We start from the raw sequence: 16,190 nt of genomic DNA on the forward strand, positions 1-16,190 counted from the left end.
GAAAATCGTGCGTCTTTATATTAATTTTAATTTAGTTTGTTTTAGTTTAGACATCGAATATTTATTAATTTGATACATCGAATTTAGCAATACTGCGCTTTGAAATCGTAATCATCATCACAATTAGTTACCAGCAAATCATCATCCTTGCAATGATGTCTATTTCGTCTGTGCACATCGGTCTCGAAACACTCATCATGTAAACGCTTTTCAGTACCTCCACGACTTTTGCTACGATGTCTATGATGTTCCAATGTAGAGTGATGGTGAGAATGTGAATGTATTTGTGCTGAGTGTGGAATAGGACGATGATATGATGTTGGACTTATATCACGTGGTGGTCTACAATGTTTAGATAATGGAACGGGATCATCAAAACGTGGACAGGCATGATCACCCACTGGTGAAGCAGTTTCATAGCGTTTAGAAAGCAAAGTGAACTCCTGATGTGCAGAGCACAGTGATTGTAAGCGGTGTAAGAGATCCGTTTCTGGTAAATCGCGCAAATGTAACGTTCGTGCAACAGAAGTGCGAAAGGATTGCAACTGTGATAGACGATGATTGGCATCAGAGAGTTGTACTTGCATACGACTGACATCTTCACGCAGTGACTGTAATTTCAAAAACAAAAAAAAAGGAAGTGGCTTATATATAGACTGATATATAGACTGATTTAAAAAAGAATGGGTAAACTATTGAGGATAAATAGATTATCAATAATCATATATAATCATATATAATAATCATGTTTTAGAAAGATGTTTATTATTCAAATTATTGTACCGAAAGATTAAATTAATTTTTTTTTGGAATTCTCCAAGCCAATTGTTATAATAGAACAAAAAAATAATTCAAAACTATGGATGGATTGGCAAATTCTCTATAGACACGTTTAAAAGCCATGTTATAGTATAGGTATTAAGTGGCCAAATATTTTTACCTTTCAGTGCAACACATAGGCCATTAAAAAAAATTGAGTATTCAAATTGGTGATTATCTCTATAAAACCCATGACTGTTACTTGGTTATTTATTTCGTAAATTTTTCTCTACAGATCAACACTCTAAGAGCATATAAATGAAAACCATTAATCACATTACATATGTATGTGTAAATTGATATTAAATCTGAGGTGGATAGTAAAATGGTGTTCAGAATTATGCGGCTTGGACACGAAACTGTACGCGAGGAACGTGTTCAAAAAGATAAAGCTACAACAATATTGGTCACTTGTACAAAACTGCATAGAGATTTGGAAAGAGTGAGAAGCGACACAATAGTTTTTTCCAATTAATCCGAATCAGAGGAACTTTACCGGAACTCTACGTAAAAAAGCCCATTCTGCATAACTAAAAATTACTGCCACTGCCGAAAATATCAAAAAAGTGTTTTAAAAGGTATGAGGATGATTGTGAAATTCGAACCAGAGGCTATAGGCATTTAGAAAGTATTAAAAAATATTGCTTGAAGATTTAGATATAAGAAATTTTTTTAAGTATTGGGTGCTCCGTTGCTAACCCTGGATCTATTATACAATTGCTTTGATATTTCTTAGCCTCTGTTGGAAGCATAGGTTCGAATATGTTAAGATATGTTGTACCGTTACTACTATTATTACTTTATAGATCAAAGCATAACCAAAACAGAGGATTAAAAAAGTTGACCACTGTCCTGCTAGTCGAGTATGTCACAGCGACTATTTTCTGGAATGGCAATGCCATGTTGGTTATTAACTCTCTTGATAAGATATGTCCAATATAAAGATGCTGGAAAATTTTAACACCACTATTACCGAAAAACGTAACCATTTGTGAAGGCCAATATATTTATTTCTTTTTCAAGTTGAAAATCATAAATCACACCACAAATTAAAATAATATTCACCTAATTCACCTTAGGTAATTTTTATTTCCGCAGTTAAGAGTTTGGTTGAATAGAGTAGATATTTTTAAACCTCTCATGTAGTGCACAATTTATAGAGATTAATTAAGTTTAGTTTTCTTTGGGAAAGTGTGTCGATTTAAGAGAAAATTAACAGCAAAAAGGAAAACCTTTCTCACGCCACTCGTATAACCTAAAGTGAGGTAGTAGATACATCAAAAGCGCGTAGGTTTTAAGTACTGTTGGAAAAACTTATATAAAAACGACAATAATTACAATGTCATCCATTGCTTTGACGATGGTTAACTAAATTAAATTGATTATACCTAAACGTATACTTAAGAATGTACTTACATTAATGAGAGTCTCATCACGACAACGTCGATTCTGAGAAGATTCACTAGAAGACTTCAAACGTTCTTTAATGACACTTAGCTGCGATAGTAAGCGTGTTTTTTCCTCTTCCAAATCGCAGACCTGTGTAGTGAGTTCGTCAATCTTACGAGCACGTTCTAGTGATGTGATCTGTTAAAAAAAAACCAATATTATTTTTTCATTTTCAGTCCATCTAACTGCACTATGTTTGGACCTTATATTCCACAGCTTCAGCTAATTGCGCTTTAACATCGGCAATTTGCGTCTTCGCATCTACCAATTGTGCTGTCAATTTATCAATTTGCTTGCAGGCCTTTTTGGCACGACACACTGCCTCATCACGTTCACCCTACAACATGCAATGAAGAATCAAAAAGCTTCTTCATGCAAATAATTTATGCCAGTTACCTGTAGAACACATTTGCCACGTGCGCCATCTTCTATTATAGCCAACTTACGTCTCAGTAATTCTAAATGCAGATCACGCCTTTGTACCTGTTCTCTAAGTATTCTGACGCGTCTCTGTAGGTTATAAACACTGCTGCTTTCCTTTAAGGGTATATCATGACATGAACGTTCACGTCGTAATTTACTATGTGAGTGTGAATGTGAATGATGATGATGATGTTCACAGCATTCCTAACATTTTCAAAGAGTTTAGTTGATAACTTAGAACTGACGACGTAAAGTATACCTTATCTGGTGTGTGTTCGTGTCGATGATTTTGATGATGATGTACATGTGAAGATCCTATATGTGCATCGTGCGTTTGATGCTCCAGCTGAGCTAAACGTTCCGCGCGTTCCAACAAACTCTCGGCCATAATATTTGTATCCATTCCCAAAGCTGGGGGTGCGGTACACTCACTCCAACAAAGCGCACGTGCTAAACGCTGTAAATACTCCGACAAACCTAAATGATCCTTTCGTAGTGTATGGATTTCGGCATGACACTTTTCGATACGCTCCTCAAGTTCACATTTTTGTGCTTCTTCTGTACGCAAGCGGCACTGAGTCGACTCCTTAGTTTCCTTGAGTTTTTCATGCTCACTTGAGAGTTGATCGCGCAAACTGTGTACTTGCTATATATAAGAAATTTATTAAAAAAGTTTATTTTTATAAATGGAATATACATATATAAGTAACTATTTATGCCTACCACATGCATAGCCTGATTTTCACTGAGTACTTCTCTCAGTTTGTCCTTTATGAGTGTCTCACATGGTTCCGGTATATTCAGTTGCGTTGCCAGACATCTGAGGAATTGTAATCTATCGCTTTGGGAACGATCTAAATTATTTTGTAACCGATGGCAACGAGATTCAAAGCCACGTAGTTCCTCTTTCAATTTCTCAGCATTAATCTCGCTTTCAGTCAAGCGATCACGTTGTACTTGCAAGTCACGTTCATATTGGCGACAACGTGATTCCAACTCATGATTGTGATTGGACGCACTGTCCAATTGACCACTTAAACGCTGTTTCTCTATATTAGCCAATGATTTCAGATTTAATAGTTCATTTTCACAACTGCTGAGAGTATCACAAGTAGAGGTTACTTTTGATTTAGTGCGTTGCAGTTCAGTCATAACTTCATCCGTGCGTGCCAAAACGCATTCAGTAGATAAATGGTTATTCTCACATATATCCATGCCAAGACAGGTAGCCAGACGTCTTAGAAAGTCATGTAACTGTGTTTTAAGATGTTCCTTCTGTGTTTCCTCCTGCGACAGATGAGTTTCGAGATGTTGTATTTTACATTGCAGCTCGGTGCCACGTTCATCTGAGGTACGTTTTTCACGTTGTATTGTTTGTATGGTCGAATCACAACGTGCTTGCACGGTTTGCTCACGGTTTTCAGACACCTGTAAACGGTTCTGTAGGGAGCTTATCAAGGCGGATTGACGGGCAGCCTGCGCACGTAAATTTTCGCATTCGTTATCTTTAGCGCATAGTGCATTCTTAGTTTCAGAAAGCTTTATTTGAATAGTTTAAATAAATATTGAATCATGTTTTTAGTAAGTTATTGAAAGCGTCTTACCTCACTTGATATGCGATCTCTTTTATATGACAGTGCTGCCAATTCACTACGCAATGTAGTCACCAAATCTAATCCATGATGGTGATCACCGACTGTAATCGTTGTATTGCCGCATGTAGTATCTATCTGTGAATGTACACAGTTTAAGACGTGTGAGAACTTATTGGTAAATATTTAGAGAAGTATAAGTAAAATCAATAATTAACGTATATCTCAAGGTTTGCTTAACTGTCGTATTCATATCAAAAATGGTAATTGTAGGATTCGTTTTTTATATTCTGTTTCATATAACCATAGAGTGGGTTATATCTAGTTCTTTGTTATTAAATCCTATTTAATTTAAGATTTTAACATGTGTAGATTTAGTGAATGGCACTTGAAAAGCTTGATAAGGCAGAAGTTCCATATATAAAGCAGTCTTAGTGAAACAGATTATTGAAGATAAAATCTAATTCAGAGGTGCAAATAAGCACAATCATATGTTCTTCACATTTGTTTTAACTTTACAGTCAATAAGACATACACAACAGATTTATTTTGGACTCCTTTATAAAAATGGAAGTCCTTGAATATCTCCGAATGTCCGAAATTTAACCAACAACAGTTTCCAACTGCCAAAAGGACTTGTGTCTTCGTCATATCTGGTCTAACACAACATCTAAACCCACGATGACTTTCAAAGTAGCAGAGCACTCGGGTGTTTACATGTAGAAGTGAATATATAAACTCGTTAAAGCCATTATTTATTATTAATCTGTTACTCTTGGTTTTATTATTATCAAGAAAAACAAAAGTACGCGGTAAATATGAATCTCTATGACACCATTCCTGATTAAAGTATCCTAGGTATTCTACGTATCTTAGTTCAACAATATCCTTTGTTCAACAATCAGGCCCTCATTCAGTTTGATGTTATACCTGATACCACAGAGTCGTCTTTTAGTAAATACTTTTATTAATATAATGGCAACCAAATAGTTAAACAATATCTATTGATCTACCAAATAATACCATTATATTACTAAGTTAGGTTTGACATGATATTAGGCACATACCTATGTACGTCCAAGCCTCATTAATAAATTATCTATTTACGAGTTTGTATGGAATATAAATATTCCATAAAAAATTTTCACCGTGTGACACCCCATGAGGTAATGACCCCTACGTTTATCACAATAACTTCGTTAATAAAAAAAAATTTCACATATAGAGTAAAGAAATCCCAAATGTAGACGACGTTTCTATATCTACCAATGATATATGCCATTTCATGATATAATATTCTTTGGCAAATAAATTATTGGGGTTAGTGTTTGATGTCTGTTATTGCCTTTATAAATAAAACTCTTCCTTCGTCTCACAATTAATATAATTTTCAGCAGGTATAGTATTATTTGTAGAAGTATTTAATGACGTTAGTCTGTGCGACCAAGTCAGCAACAATCTCAGTTCTGGAACTAAACACCTTCACTGAAATAAAGTATTGTATATAAATACACGTAATGGAATATTAAAAGAAAAATATGGTTTCTAAAAAGTTTCCAAAACACCTTTAGCCCGGTATGACTTTTCGTCTTTAATGCTGTTTTCTTCTCCTTTTCCCTATTTATTGTCTTATTCCAAAGAGGCCTTAAAGTGCAAAGTTGTATATTGCGTGTCTAAATGCCTCATCCACAATCATTCTTTATCAAGAAATTTCACTTTGGAAATAGATACTCGATGGACTTTTTTTTAGCTCTGTGTAAAAGAATTAAAGCGACTGAGAGAACCTGTTTTGAATAAAGGGAGTATTTTAATAAAAATAATGTCGATTGCTAGGTTTTTTCCAGTGTGAATTAAATGGGGCGAACTCAGAAGAAGGAATAAAAATGCTTACTTCTACCAACTCCATTAAATTACAATTTATAAGTCTCTCATAGAAAAATTATTTATTACCAATTTTCTTAGGACCTCGTTTCTTTCCTTCTCTGTTTCTTTTTATTATAGATCGTTAGTGTAATTAATGTAAAAATTGCGCTCACTAATTGGGAATAGATGGTATGTATACTTTCTTGAATTTGTATTAAGCATAAAATATTTAAGACTTCAAAGGGGCTCTATCAGCGTCAAGGACTGTTATATAGCATTTATACCATGCATTCTTACGATGCTGTATAGATTATCAAAACATTTTGATTAATAAACTTTATAGTGTAGTGAAAAAAATGATACTCTAATAAAATTCAAACCGAAGTGCCCGAAAAATCGGAATCGCGTGAAAACATATATTTCTGTTTTTAGTTTCAATAAAGTTCCCATTATCTGTCGATGCCTAGATTCTTTCTTTCTTCGTAAAGATTCAACTTAAAATCGGTCCTACTTCAAAAGATAATAGTGTTTGGTTTTTTATTCCACTTTACCAGATGATGATGCGGTGATAGCCCAGGTACATGATCATGATGTATATTGTGGTGATGATGATGGAGATGTTGGTCAGCAGGCATCTTAAATGGATTTTTGAATTACTTTCACTAAGTATTTCACTTTCAGCTTTTATTTTCTTTATAATTTTCTTTTTTTTTTTTTTTTTTTTTTTTTATTTCAATAGATTAAGAAGTTTGTTTCACACTTTTCTGCGCGCTTATCAATTTCAAAATTGGTTTTTAATGTATTCGAGGTCCTCGCAGACCTGCCACCAACTACCCCGAAGCTAAACTGAAGTTTGAAACTGCAGTTCCCCAAAAAAAGTCATAATCGAAATCAAAATCGCAACCGTGAGAGCCATTAAAATCCAACTTAAGAAATTTACCGTAACATAACAGCACATGCCATTCAACATATGCACATAAACATGTTGTGCGGATGTCGGCAAGGACAGGGATGGCGGCGGGCGCGTGCTATAGGCGAGGTATACACATATTTATACAATGCTGTGGAATGAAAACGAGCTCAATGGCAACGCTAACAAAAATTTCGTATGGAATTTCAACAATTTATGTTTACGATAGAGAGAATAGTAATTGTTGTTGCTAATGTTGTTGTTATTTAGGTCATTCACATGACGGCACAGAAAGGATACAGCGATAAACAAACAGGCATTAATAGAAGTAGAAGCCCAACTACCGTATTATACATGAAGCCAATGAGTATCATTAATAGCCTAACTACGCACTAAGCAACTAAACGACGGATATGATATGTGTCAAAAAAGGTGGCAAGGTTAATTATTGCATACAATGGAGCAATATTTCGTTAATATTGAAAAAAATTTTTCATTATATTTCTGAGTAGCATTAGTTTAAAGGCTATGACAATACAATGTCGAAGATAAATGCTTCTAAGTCCGCTTTCTTTACATATCTAAGTCTGCTCTTGTGTTTACACCCTATACTCAGGTGTGTAGGTGTTTGCAAGATATATGTGAGCTTAGCATTTATTGATTCAAAATTTATATGCAAACTAAAAATATAACTGATGAGACCGTACTGTGATCTAGTGAAGCCCATTTCAAGAAATTGACAGAGTATCAAAGTAATACCATTATTCTCCTATAATACCTTTTCATCACTTCACGCAGTTTGTGTGATCATTACTGGGAAGGGAAATAAGGCATAAAGGATTTTAATTATTTTCTGTTATTGAAGGAAGACATTATTGGCTTATTGAGGAATAAGAGGTAAAGGATTTTAGTTACTTTATCTTATTGAAAGCATTATTGGTTTTAATAAATATCAAAAATTATACTTAGTGCTGAAAAACAACAGTTAAAGTAAAAGATCGTGACCTTTGAACTTTAAAGGCCCAACTTATATATGAAAGTAAATAACGTAAATTCGTAGAGTTGCTCTACTTTGAACCCACATTTTGCATTTTAACTCAAATAAATCAAGTCATAGTATGCGTTTCCCTTTTTCTTTCACACGATCTTATGTTTTGTTTGTAGATTGTTCTTAGTTCCAAATATATTTCAGTACATTGGTTATAAAGCGAGACCCACTGTAACATATTCAGTTATGCATAACATAATTTATGTTTTAATCTTGTACATTCAGTTTGCCACAATAGAAAAAAACTTCCCTAAGCGACTGCATATGTTTCAATAGAATTTGTTTATTTTTGTTGATACGAGCAACAAATCGGCAATCGAAGTGCTCATAGAAAACCTCTCCGAGGTTCGAAGTGAAGACGAATGATGGGGGAAGAAAGACGGAAGACGGATTTGCATAGACCATTTAAGCCGAAAGGAAACATGACAAATTGTTCAACGTTTTGCAAATTATTTATTGTGACTCAACATGCGAAAAATTACGGATAACCACATTAAACGTTTCCTGCTTAGTCCTCTGAATTATTTCCGGATTGTTTCTTTTTTTATTGGCTTTTAACCTTAACATTGACAACTTACCTTGCCTTCGGCGTTGGTATCGCAGAGAAGCTCAAATATGCGCCAATCTTCGGCTGTATTCCCATTGGAGCTAAACCGCAATTGTTGCGACATTTCAACGCCTTTTTTGTTTTTTAAGTTCTTGCACACTTTTAGATAAAAGTTAATTAATTAAAATTAATTATTAAATTTTTACACTGTGATTTTATTAAACATTTCCAACAATATTTGATATAAACAAACTTTAAACTTACGAGTCCCGTTGAGGCACACAAATAAACCATGAGTTTCATTTTTATTTTTTCTTCCTTCGTGCGGGTCTAACGTTTATTTCGTCCTTTTTCCATACAATAAAAAATTATTTAATGTGGTTGCTACAATAAAACTAACAGGCGAGGGTGTTTCTAAGGCAATCCTACAGGAACCTTCAATTTGCTGCAAATTTCCATTAGCAAACGTCGGCTTCCGTATTTCCTTCGCTCTACTATTTTTCATCCAATTTCATTCTTTATTACCTTGCATTTTCTTTATTCACTTACGATTAAGTGCCTTTAGCGATTTCTTGATGGAATTCCTTTTTATGGTTCCGCGTGGAAACGCAACATTTTATAGTCATTCACTGTCTGTGGAAATTCCGGTAGTTTTGTGGGTGAATTGTTGCATTGCATAAACGAATTCTCTACAAAAAAAAAAAAACAAAATTGAAGAAAAAAATTAAAATTGTTAATTGGAAAATAGAGGAAATGTTATTATTTTAGTTTGATAAAAATCTGTCCTCTAAGCTCTAAACCAGTAAATCAAACAAAAAATATAAAATGATACTCACTTAATGATACTCACTTTCAAAGCCAGATACCCTTAATATTGATTTAATGAGAATTTGTTAACGGAGGTATTTTATCACATCATTTTTATAAAAATCACCAACATAGTTAATAGTGACTAGGCTATAGTTTATAGTGATGCTATTAAAAAGTTTATCCAAAACACATCTGATATGCTAGACCCGCCGACTAGACTGAGCCGACTAGAACTTCCTTACTACGCTATATGAAAGTCAACAATTTTACGTGGATAACTGACATGAATGTTTAACACCACGGTGTTCTTCCTATTTGCATCAGTATATTGCGCCGATGAACACCCCATCGGCACTCCGAAGCATTCCACCGGTATCAGTGTAAGTTTTGTGTTTGGGCATAATTTCCCCCTCTGCTGATCTAGGGGACATAGCACATGGTTAGAAAATGCAACTCCACATCGAATGATTACAAACGAATACGAATATTTTTGATTCGATTCAATTTAACTATGAGACAAAAGTTTACTTTTATCATATCTACTCGTATTTCAATGAAGATAATATGAACCCTACACTTATAATATTTAAATTATTATGGCTCAAAATATGGAATCAAATAGTCAATACTATTAACTATTAAGATAGCTAATATTTTGTGAATATAAAACTTAAACGTTTTTGCAGTATTCGGTTAGAATCAATGGGCTTTACTTTTTAGCTTTACTTACTGTCAGGTCTACAGCATGATTAATTGGTTGCAGTGACTAGGCGGCACATTTCCACTAGAAATCCTTGTAGAAAAACTTAATCCATCCAGTTGAGTTTATGTATTTCAACAGATAAATTGTTCTTACTGATGAATGATCTTCTGTAAAGCTCTGCCTCTTCTGTCAGCTAAAGCTGGGCAGCTACATAGAGGAAAATATTTGGGATATATGGTTTGCAATGTTGCATTTAATAATTTCAGTGTAATTTCCTTTAATTTATTCTCAACTAAGTTAGTTAAGTTAGCTCAATACTTCTGTAGCCGCAGTTAAAGAGAATAATGCTCATGTGACTATTAAGATAAGGATCATTCTGTCCTTATTCTCTTACTAGTTTTTATTTAATGGTGATAAATTTAAGTAACCTATTTGCCACTGAACAATCAATTATAAACACAATGACATACAGACATGCCTCTCTAATCCTTCAGTCTGAAGAACTCCTGATTCATTATATAGCAAGAAAGGTATATGCAATTTATATCTCTGAAAGGCGAAAATAATTCTGGATCTGCCCTACATTCTATCGCTTGAAAGTTTGTTAGAATGAATGTAAAGAAGTCGATGGTTAGTTGGAATGTAAAGTTATATAGGAAGTAATTCTCTTTTTATTAATTTGTTTTTTTTTTGGTATGAAAAAAGATAACTTTTTTATAGTGAATAAAGGTATAACTTCAATAGAACAGTGCTTATCCAACACATTTTGCCACACTTCTGAGAGTAGCACGATTCCATGCTCATCAAATTGTTGTTCTTTACTAAAAGAAAAGATTATTTCATGTGATTTTTGAAGCAACGATTTCACCGTCTAACAAATTTTGTAGAGGCCGGCATGGTAGAGCCGGCTTTCCAAAACATGATGCATCTTTATTTTCAAATTTGCTAGATTCAGGTTTAATTGAAAGTTTACAGACTACACCCAATCGCTTTCTTTATCTAAATTCAATCATTTCTTGATTAAAGAAAATTTGCAAATATAAAATATATAGGTCTTTGATAGGAATTAGGGTCTTGGCACAGTAATTAAAAATAACAACGATGTCAGTAGATGTTATAATCAGATCAGGAGTTAACTGGGACTGATCTAGCAGTTCTGAGAGTGTTTGACAGAGACCATAGTACAGAGAAAAGTGTTTGTTTTAGGAAAGTATATTTCTCAAAATACACACGGAGTAGAGCTGCCAAAACTCGGCAAGAAACTGTCAGGTCCCCCTAAGTAGTTAAGCAGTAAGTAAAAATCTACAAACTTGATAATGAACTACATGGTATGTGTGTTAATAAATAATAACTTTACTTTTAAAATCGGTAAGGACTTAAATTAATACTCTTCTGGAAAAAAAGCAATAGTTAAAAAAATGAGTCATTGTTTATTAGTTCATTTTACATTAAAAATCTTGATTTCACATTAAAACTAAATGTGTTGTAAAATGAATTTTATTGAAAATTTTGCGTTTTTATTAACGGTTGCGGTTAGTCACTAATTTTCATTTTAACAGGAAATAGAGCATCTGGTTTACATCAGTTTCAATACTTCAATAAACTGTTTTGAACATCAATTTTCTCTGATAAGTCATCAGAACCTCCAGTAGCCTCTGAATCATAACACACTCCATTAAAACCTTCTGCAACTTCTGAATCATCCGGTAATTTATCAAAAGATTCTACAGATTCAGAATCTTTGAAATCTTCTGCAGCGTCCTCTTTTGGTGATTCTAGCTCATCCATGTCCGCGGTTTCCTTAGTGCGCTTACCAGAATCTTTTGAATTTATATGTAAATTTGTGGCATCAACATACGATTTTTCTGCTAAGTCCGTAAGTTTATCAAAAGATTCTGCAGATTGAGAATCTTCAGAAATTTCATTGAAACCTCCTGCACCGTCCACTTTTGGCGATTCTAGCTCATCCATGTCTACGGTTTCCTCAGTGCGCTCACCAGAATCCTTTAAATTTATATGTGAATCTGTGCCATCAACATACGATTTTTCTGCTGAGTCCGTAAGTTTATTAAAAGATTCTGCAGATTGAGAATCATCAGAAATTTCATTGAAACCTCCTGCACCATCCACTTTTGGCGATTCTAGCTCATCCATGTCCACGGTTTCCTCAGTGCGCTCACCAGAATCTTTTGAATCAGATTGAGAATCTGCAGAAATTTCATTGAAATCTCCTGCATCGTCCACTTTTGGCGATTCTAGCTCATCCATGTCTACGGTGTCCTCAGTGCGCTCACCAGAATCCTTTGAATTTAAATGTGAATCTGTACCATCAACAGATTCTGCTGAGTCCGTTAGTTTGAGAAGAACTTTAGAGTCCCTAATTTTTTGCTTGTATTGTTTTATAAATGGTGCAAAGTATGGTGAGAAGTACTGCAGTAAATCATCACCCCCATTTTCTTCTTTTTCTTCACATTCAAGTTCCGCAACATCCTTTGTTTCTATCTTCAAGTTACTATTAGGTTCGCTATTAGACTCCACTTTAGAGTCCCTAATTTTATTTCTGTATTGATTTATAAACGGTGCAAAGTATGGTGAGAAGTACTTTAGTAAATCCTCACCCTCTTTTTCTTCTTTTTCTTCACCTTCAAGTTCCGCAACATCATCTGTTGCTACCTTCAAGTCACGATTAAGTTCGCTATTGGACTCCATTTTTTCCTGTTGTTAAAATCCGAAACATAAAAAAGTTATAATAGAAAAATATGAATTTTATTTAGGTTATAAAGATATTTTATGTTTTGACTGGCCTACTATTTTATATAAAAATTAATTTCTTAATTTAAATTATATATTAGAAGTCCACATGAGATTTATGTACATAGCTTTGTTTTGAAGTTTTTCAACACTGAAAATGGGTTCCTCTAAGAAAAGGTTTAATTTTTACATTATTTATATTTTATTTCTCGTCTTATTATTATCCGTTCACCCACTGTTGATAAAACATGATGTAAAAGGTTTGCAGTGAAATAACCACTAAAGAAAGATAAATCCAGAGATTGAAAAACCATAAATTAAAAACAGAAATTGAGAAACATTAACTAGATTCCAATAAAAAAAAATTTAACTCATCTAGACTATTTTTTTAGGTCTATGAAAATAGGCCTAGGTTTTAATAGGTTTTAAATTTTACAAGATTAATAGATCAATATAGTGTTGGTTAGTTAATTAGCTAATCATTCAAAATATTGTCAGTGGTTACAAATATTGGAAAGGCTTCTTACTTCTTAAAAAAGACAAACGGTGCACCAAGAGGTATAAACTACTTATCGTGAGACCTTGCGCCCAACTGTCTCTCGATATGTGTATCGTGTGTAAGGTGAAGTCGATAACTTCCGCACATTACACCCAGTATAAAAACGATATGTTTACAAAGCAAATTGCAGACTTTACTATACAGATATCTTCACCGAATACAAAATTTCAAATGTGCAACTAATGAGCCTAACATATATTTTATTACAAACTTTGAGATTTACAGAATAAAATTGGGTTGAATTATCAAAACCAAGGTGTTATGTATAGCTCTTCAGGTATCAGAAGCATTAATTAGTCTCGGGATGATATAGTTATGACAGTTTGTATTTCATACGAATACTGCCAAATTAGGAAAAATTATATCACTAATGCAGCGACGACATCCACTTATGGACTATCCGTACCTAATATAAAGTCATATTGGAATCTTTTGATGATAAACAATACTGTTGATGGTAAGGGTGTGGTGCTGGCTGATTACACCGTTGTAATACTTTAGAGCATACTAACCAATAATAACGAATGCACTAAATGTCGTATTATAAACAAAATATGCCCATGTGCATTTTTCTTTCAATGAATCAATGATCCAGCCCATACATATCCCTGTATAAGCTTCTACTCTATACCACAATCCTATAAAAATTGGGCTTTTAATGAATATACCAACCCTCTTATTCCTAAGATCTGGTTGACAGAGATTAATTTTGTATTCTATGTTTAAAGAATGGGAGAGTAAAAATTTTAATGAAATGAGATTATATATTACCTGTTCTACTCATAAATAATATACCTATATATACAGAAAACGTTTCACATTACACTAGATATTAGGATTAAAGATGTTAAAGCGTCTTTGCAAAGTAGAAGATTTTTTTTTCTATATTCAATGCATAACGTTTCAAAAACCTCTCCTAAAATTTAGAATATAATCCCTTAAGGGAAAGCAGTGGTGGTTCTATTATTAATATTACCAAAGTTACAGTATGTTAATGAAAGTGTTACCACTACAAAGTCTTCAGTCATCACATGACATATAATAATTACTTACTCAACGAATCTTCAAAGAGTACTTACTTGCTGCTAAACACTGCAGTTACTTTACAAAGACCTCTCCGATATTTAGCCGATTGTAAGAAGTCCTAATCAATGAACCATCAAAGTGCTTCCTTTCTTTCTTTCAACTGTTTTCTTGCTTCAGATGATATTTTTCTATTCCCCCAAAAAAAACCACGATATGGAAAAAATGTCGAAATTTGAAAAGAAAGCAATAATAATTTATTCACTGTAGCACATCTCACAGTGATATTATGAAGGACGTGTTAAACTCTATTTAAACTCTACACAATTTATATTATTATCTTATTTTTATTATTTATTTTTTTTATTATTTATATCATTTAATAAAACAAAATTTTTTTTTTGTAAAGTTGATTATTAAAAACATAAATGCTTTTTTATTATTTGGTTTATATTTGTTTTATTTATTTGTTATTATACATTAAGACTGAAAAGTTTTCGGAAATTCTCATTTAAAATTCGCGCGCTGTATATTTTTCGATATTTTAAGTTTATGTAGTTTGGCAGCACTGTCCTTAATTACTATGCCAAAAATGAGCGCGATCTGTCAGACAGTTCGTTTACGGCAGCTGTTGAACCCAGTTCACCTCAGTAGTGCGTTGCGAAATGTCTTCGACGGTCGTACGACCGTCCTGAAAGGCTTTGTACCACTCATAAACTTGAGTTTTCGATAAAACTGATTCCCATAAGCCTTTTGTAGCATTCGCAACGATTCTGCACACGAAATTTCGTTCGAAACACAAAATTTGATGCAAACTCTTTGTTCAATATTTTTTTCCATTGTTTTTTTCGCAACGCACTACTGAGGTGAACTGGTTTCAACAGCTGCCGTAAACGAACTGTCTGACAGATCGCGCTCATTTTTGGCATAGTAATTGTCCTTAATTGCTGCCAAACTACATAAACTTAAAATATCGAAAAATATACAGCGCGCGAATTTTAAATGAGAATTTCCGAAAACTTTTCGGTCTTAATGTATACTCAAATAATTAGGCCAGCACTACTGTAAGGATATGTAACTTATTGCAAAGCCTCAAATATTGCCATAAAGCAATTACATATAGCACAAAATCTGGCTTTAAGAAGACTAATTAAGATTCTTTGGTATATTAGAACAACAGACATGCATAGAGATCTAAGAATTGACTCAGTAAAAAAATATATCAAGGATAGAGCCCTAAAATTATTCACAAAAGTTAATATGTTGCCAAATCCCGCCCTAACAAACCTTAAGTCCATCTCAGGACGAACAGGAAGATATGCTGATCTACGGGCCGTCATCAGTTAGAAGATAAATAAATGATAATGATTCTAGTATATGGTAGTTAAAGTTTAGTGTGAGGCAGGGATAAGCCCCCCAGCCACAAAAGAGTAAAAGTGAGCAATAGCATTAACTCAAATCACAACAACAACAATAAAAAAATAAAAATTATGACGTTTGACGTTCATTGTGTCAGTGTGGTTTTTAATGGTATTATGTAGCACAATTGTGCTATATCGGATATAAATTTTATAAGAATGTGCTGTTTGCTTTGAATGTTTGATTTGATTGAATTGTTAACATAAGCATGTATTCGTTCCTGTAGAATAATATTCGGACGACTCTTTTCATCTTCCCTACTCCCATTAAAGCC

The 16,190-nt window shown here is 33.6% G+C and overlaps 2 protein-coding genes across 2 annotated transcripts; both read right to left on the reverse strand.

Moving 5' to 3' along the window:
• Positions 1-40: 40 nt before the first annotated feature.
• Positions 41-8,775, reverse strand: LOC119688293 (coiled-coil domain-containing protein 170). Its single transcript, XM_038102972.1, has 8 exons — positions 8,683-8,775; positions 4,296-4,454; positions 3,415-4,230; positions 2,951-3,337; positions 2,665-2,895; positions 2,471-2,605; positions 2,236-2,406; positions 41-611 (listed from the first exon to the last, which is right to left on the reverse strand). Exons 1-8 carry the CDS (start codon positions 8,773-8,775, stop codon positions 84-86), a joined length of 2,520 nt encoding a protein of 839 aa, XP_037958900.1. The 3' UTR covers positions 41-83.
• Positions 8,776-11,632: 2,857 nt separating this feature from the next.
• Positions 11,633-14,836, reverse strand: LOC119690109. Its single transcript, XM_038105098.1, has 2 exons — positions 14,554-14,836; positions 11,633-12,879 (listed from the first exon to the last, which is right to left on the reverse strand). Exon 2 carries the CDS (start codon positions 12,871-12,873, stop codon positions 11,752-11,754), a length of 1,122 nt encoding a protein of 373 aa, XP_037961026.1. The 5' UTR covers positions 12,874-12,879; positions 14,554-14,836; the 3' UTR covers positions 11,633-11,751.
• Between the last annotated feature and the right edge of the window lie 1,354 nt (positions 14,837-16,190).

Source organism: Teleopsis dalmanni, chromosome X (assembly GCF_002237135.1).
Source record: "Teleopsis dalmanni isolate 2A chromosome X, ASM223713v2, whole genome shotgun sequence".
In the NCBI taxonomy this organism is placed as follows: domain Eukaryota; kingdom Metazoa; phylum Arthropoda; class Insecta; order Diptera; family Diopsidae; genus Teleopsis; species Teleopsis dalmanni.